We start from the raw sequence: 6,000 nt of genomic DNA, 5'->3' as shown, positions 1-6,000 counted from the left end.
GGGAAAGCTCAGCTGCTGTAAAATCCAGCAGACCTGAACATCTTCCCTCAGAAGTGTGATTTCACCCACCCACTCACCCATTTTTCACATTAGATGTTAGTGATCAATAATGCCAGGCAGTGACACAAAGCAAATTGTTTATTCAGCTCAATCTTTTAATCCCATCTTGCCCTTTAAAATAAATTAGCAAATAAACTCTTCCATGAACTATGCTCTAAATAATAATGTGGTCATGGGACAAAAAATTCCCATCAATGAAAAAAAAATCACTTTTTTTGGAACTTTGTTGATTTCACTGATTTGTTTCTTCTCAGAACATGAAGGATTCTGCAAAACTTTAATCTGACACAAAAATCAGAATGCAGTAAACAGCAGATTCTTTCCTCAATCACACATTAGTTAAATGTCGATAAAGTAATACCAATACTTTAACAAGGGAACTGCTTCTACAAAATCCTGATAAAAACATTCCTGGAAAACATTTTAAAAATGCTTCAGTTGGTTTTGATGTGTAGTACCAGTCTATTTTACTGGGTTAAGTGGATTTAAGAAAAAAATGATAAAAAAAACCTGACACAGCATTTTACAGCAGGTTATCTCGATGCACAACAAGCGCTTAGGAATCAAGCCTCAAAACATCCCTGTAAGTCAAGGACTTTACAAGCAGGGAAACTTGCATCAACAGTTAAGTCAGATGTCAAGATCACACAAGGACTCAGTCTCGACTCTTGTGGTGATCACAATATTTTGTAGAGAATGATTTATTATGACAGTGATAATTACTGTTCAGGTTTCCTATTAGTGTTATCTGCTGGAATGTAACCCCTCCTTAAGATGGGATGTTTTTGAGTAGAACAGTCTGATCCACTAGAAAGCTTTTTCAGATTTAACCCCTAACAACAGGTTTTAAAACACTAACTCTATATGGCTCCTCATGCATTTTGATACCAAAAAGGAAGTGCTGCATCACTAAGACTACAAAGTAAGGCTGATGTAGCAATGAGCACCAGCTGTGTCATTAGAGAAGCACAATTCTACAGACCACAGGCTGTATGTCCCTTCTTTTACTCTAGAATTGAGTTCCCCCTTCTGCCTTTTGTTTTTCTTTTACTTGGCTTTAAATTTTGGCTTAGCCACTTATCACTGCTCCCAGACACCGAATCCCAAGGGACTTGTCTTGCCCTCATCACCAGCAGGTGTCACATTGAAGGATGTGAAGTACCTTTGCTGCCCAGCTCAGGCTGCAGTCCCTGCTCCGGGGTTTGCCGGGGAAAGCCCTGCTCCCCCTTCCCCCTGCTGGGGCAAGAGTCAGTGCCAGCACCTTGAGCAACCCCATGCCTGTGGTCTTCTACTTGCACCATCTCTCTCCACAACCAAGAGATGAAAAGTTTCCCCTGACAGCTGCCCACAGCACCAGGCTATCAGGCAGCTGGTCTAACATTTACTAGCTGCTTTCTGTCCCTCTCTCTAATCACAAGATTATTTGTTGATTAATAGTTGTGTATTTCTGTAAAAGAGAAAAAATGCCTCTCTGTGAAAAAGTTTAAATATATAAAAACACTTCATAAAAATATTTATTATAAAAATTGAATGCCCCATGAGCCTGTAAACGTTGCCTGTAAAATCTCCATTAACTGGAATAATTTGAATTACAGTCATTCAGGCTCTTCTCTGCCCTCTCCAGTAAGATTTTAAGATAGCCAAGAGAAATGCCACTTGTCTTGTACTTCGATCCTCCTGCAACCCGTTTTTCTTCCTTTTTTTTTTGTTTACAATACAACAGATTGATTTCCCAATGCTGGCAGTTTTCTTTGGAGGCATCATTTGTCTTTGTTTTTAATAGAGTTCAGCATGGCCTGATTCTGAGCCCTTCTTACAGAGTGGGTTTGAGGTCTGACTGGTAACAGGAGCAACACCAGGATGCTTAGAATGTGCATGTGAAAATACACAGACCTGGGAACAAAAGCAGAAAGAATATTATATTTTTTTGGGAATAACATGAATTCTGCAACCCCAATATGCAGAATTTAGTGCTAAGGAATGAATGCAGGATGTATGACCTGACCTAGAAAGCACAAAAATATACCCTTGAATTTCACACAGTCTCGGAATATGGTGTCTGCTGGCATGGATGAAAATGCTGCTATGGATAATAATGGGGCAAGGCAACCATCAGCAAACCCTAGAATCCAAAGTCTGACAGCTCAGATAAACCCATCTAATTCAACCCCAGACTTATTCAGCCCTTCTTTCTTCTAATATTAGAAGAAAGAAGTAATAACTAATATCTTTCTTCTAATATTAGAATTTATAAGGCCAAGTTGTGAAGAAATATCATTCATTGTTCAAAAAGAATTTTAAAAAGTGATAGAAAGAAATAAATTCAACCAAAGTGCTGAGATCTGAAATAAATCAAAACACTCAGCTTTTAACTGGGAGAAGGTCAGGTAATGACATTTACAGAAGGCTTGTATTTTTGAAGGTAACTGCTCAGAGATATCTGTATTTGGTATGTTTCTAAACATCAAATATTTTTATTTTAAATAATTCAGTATACACAAGTTCAAAGAGAAATAAAAAATACTTAAACCAAATAGATGAGGTTCTGGCAGCTTGGGGAAGATGATGATTGGGACCAGTATGGTCCAGCTGTTAAACATAGCAATGCACATTTCTGTGGTCTCATCTATGCTTCTTACCATAGTTTTTAATATCCTTGTAAGGTGCTTAAGACCACTGCTTGCGGCGTGAAGTGCTCCAAAAATTCATGCCCTAGTCCAAAAGCATAACATTTCCTTGCTTACGAGTCTCTAAGTTCAAATGTTAACTATGTTCAAAGTTAACCAGGGCAAAAGTCACTAGGGCAAAATTATTAAGAAATGAAGCTAAGAAAGATCTGGAGAAATTTTTACTCCATCATAAGTTTTCTGTGTTGAAATCAAATGTTTCAAGAAACAGGAATAGAAAATGTGGAAATTCAGCCTCCTGCAAACAGACAGCAGCTATCTTTACTACCAGCTTTGTGTCTTTTATGTTGGTGGAGGGAATTGACTTTCTTCTGAACCAAAAGCTGTTACTCCATATTGACAGTAAAATGAAAGAGTAAAGCCATGTAGTCCTGTTTCCCTTTTCTGGTTATTTTCTCAATTTTTCTCTTTCTACTTGGTTTTATTAGAGCACATTCAATGTGCTCTGCAACACCAGTGTTTTCTTATTTCTAAGGAATCTGGGGAAGTACTCCCTTTGTAATAAGAGAAGCATACTTTTGTAATGAAAAGCACACTGATTTCAAGGAACAATGCTCTGCCAGGGGCCCTCCATATCTCCTGCTGATCCATCACACCTCCCCTTATACGCATTGAGCAGCTGGAAGCCTGGTCTTTGCTCAGCATCTCCTTCCTACTGCCAACTCACATTATTCTTAACCTCTTCAGCTTTGGCTACTGCTAATGGTTGAGGCCCAACTGTTTTGGAAATGGAAACCCAGTATATGAAATGTCATGTAAGGACACAGAATGAGAAGAACAACCCAAGTGCTCTGCCTTGGCATTGTTATAATCTCATTACGTTACAGGAGTGCAAAAGTCACCTCTTGTACTTTAGCAAGAATCCTGTCTGGGCTCCTTTCAAATTTGATTAAATGCTAACAGCCTTTCAGTGTGGTTTGGGTTATTTAAAGTCTGTGGGACCCTGAAAGTCTGTGGCACCCTGGAGAGTAAAGTCAAGGGCAGAGGACTTACTTGTAGAACTTTATGGTGGGCTCCACAGCCAGCATGACGAATGGTGCGACCGTGTAGCACACAGCCAGCTGAGTGACCGCCCAGGTAACCACGTCGTAGGCTATCTTAAGAGGCACTGACGAGAGGAAGTAATGTCTGCAATTGTTCCTTATCTGCAGGTCAGGGAAAAGTAAGCAGAAAATTATATAAACATTTCTTAGGCAAAGCCACACAGACTCACAGCAGTGCATGACTCTGTTTACCATCAGCATTAGTATCACAGGAAGGTTTATTGAGCAGTTACAAAGCACTGGGAGCAGGAATACAGACGTGTAGGGACTGGCATTTTCCACATCTCACAGTCATCCAGTGGCAAACAGAGAAGTGGCCCCCAGTTTGCTCTGTCATAACCACAGGTGCAGACTCTCTCATTCTGGATGTCTGGTACAATATTTTTTGTGAGGGAAGCTGTTCCTCCCTCCCGACTTTCATTTCTTACTGGTTATCAACAGTAAATCAAAGTTACTTTAAATGAACAAGTAAGTGCTTATACCTACAAGTGTTTGCCATTCCCTAGAGATTTTAAGTCAGTTTCACACCTGTGAAATCCTCGTAAATGAGAGGCAAAGCAACCTGCTCTAGCAATGGTGGTTCATACTGGTCACTAGTTTACATCTCCTTCCAGATTAACCTGGTTATTTATCCACAGTCATCTCCAAAAGACAACAGTGATGCTTCCTAGCCCTGCACAAGTATCTGGTTCAGCCTGAAAGATCAGCAGTGATAAATTTAACAATAGTGAGACATGAACCCTGTTCTGTATTTGGTGACTCTACACAAAATAAGGCACATAAATACAGAGACCATTTTACTGCATGAATTGTATCCACACAAATTGTTCAAGTTTGGGCTAATGCTCAACCCACAGCAGCTTCTTGTGCAAGACTGGGCCCAGAGTTAATTACAAGCTAGCATACAGGCAACATGGCCCAGCAGAAGTCTGGAATCCCATATGACCTTGAATCCCAAGCTAATTTGACTGCATGGACATAGCTGGTGGCACCCCTAACTATACATCCTCAAGCAACATTTCCTCTGACAGCCAGGGACAGCAGTGCATCACATCCAGAATTGGTGCTGGTTATAACTGCTGGGTACTTGGCAATTAGCATCAATACAGAACAGAGTTTCAGTGAACATCAAGCCTGCAAAGGCATGAAAGAGGGCTCACAGCAGGGACAAGCTGCTTGACCATGTGAGGGTGCAGCTGACAGCTGGATAGTGTCTAGCCTTAGAAGAGAACAATGAAAGGTACATACTGCTCTGGCTGCGAGTGTGATAAGGATTCCAGTGAGAAACGTAAAATAATATCCAGGATAGATACCATGCCACAGTGCCGACAGGATAAATGTTAAAGCCGTAGGGTACCAGGGAGCTCTGTCATAGCAGACACTGCAAAAATGAAAACAAAACAGAAGATGTTGAACAGTGACCACTGTGCTTGAAATCCCTCTGTTTCTAAGGTCTTACTCTGTGTTTTCTTAGCTGTCTTATCTTGGTTTAGTCACAGGCTAGGGCATGAGACACTCTCCCTTCATTTAAATGGAGGTTTAGATGGAATGAGGAAGCATGCTTATATGCAAATGAGTTCCCAAAGAGTGCCTGTACAAATATTTCTGGTGCTCAAAGCATTTAAATCAGTAATGGAATAAAGGGCAGGCAAGACTTTGTTAATCTTTACATCTCTATCTGGAATCATATGTTACCCTTCCAAACTCTGATGACAGATCAAGAGCAAATTGAAAGACAAATAAATGTGACCCCACCCTTCACTCTAGTGAAGAGAGGTATTTTTAGGCACAGTTATCTGGCAGATGCTGGGAACAACAGGGAGTGCCGTAAACTATTGCAAAACAGGGGATTCCAGCTAACTTTAGCAGCAAAAATCTTACTCCCGAGATGCAAGGATAACAGTTCAAGAAAACAACACCCTGGCTATCTGAAGTTTAAATCAAATGCTGTGCTCCACAGAAACAAGATATTTTTTTTACCAGGAACCATTTGAATAATGAAAAATAGTAGATACTGACTTTTAAGATGTATAGATTTAGTTACAATAACTACAATAAATCTGTGTCTGCATTTCGGACACTATGTCAACTGTATGCTGAGCTTTAATCACACCAGAAAGTGAAATGAGTAATGAGACACAGTCCAGTCTACAAAATTTGGACTTATGCTAGTATTTATAATATGTGCCTTAACAGTCAAAGGTTAAAAC

The 6,000-nt window shown here is 40.0% G+C and overlaps 1 protein-coding gene across 1 annotated transcript in view; it reads right to left on the bottom strand.

Annotated features, from left to right (window-relative positions):
- Positions 1-123: 123 nt before the first annotated feature.
- MBOAT1 (membrane bound O-acyltransferase domain containing 1) overlaps positions 124-6,000 on the bottom strand; it is a 41,429-nt gene continuing 35,552 nt past the window's right edge. The window contains exons 13-15 of the mRNA XM_031056964.1: positions 5,039-5,171; positions 3,741-3,892; positions 124-1,953 (exon numbers count right to left, since the gene is read on the bottom strand). Of these exons, the coding sequence (XP_030912824.1) occupies positions 1,821-1,953; positions 3,741-3,892; positions 5,039-5,171 (418 nt within the window). The 3' untranslated portion in view covers positions 124-1,820. The remainder of the gene's footprint in view (positions 1,954-3,740; positions 3,893-5,038; positions 5,172-6,000) is intronic.

Source organism: Geospiza fortis, unplaced genomic scaffold (assembly GCF_000277835.1).
Source record: "Geospiza fortis unplaced genomic scaffold, GeoFor_1.0 scaffold104, whole genome shotgun sequence".
Lineage (NCBI taxonomy): Eukaryota > Metazoa > Chordata > Aves > Passeriformes > Thraupidae > Geospiza > Geospiza fortis.
The sequence above is the reverse complement of the archived record's forward strand: the minus strand, read 5'-3'. Positions and strand labels throughout refer to the sequence as shown.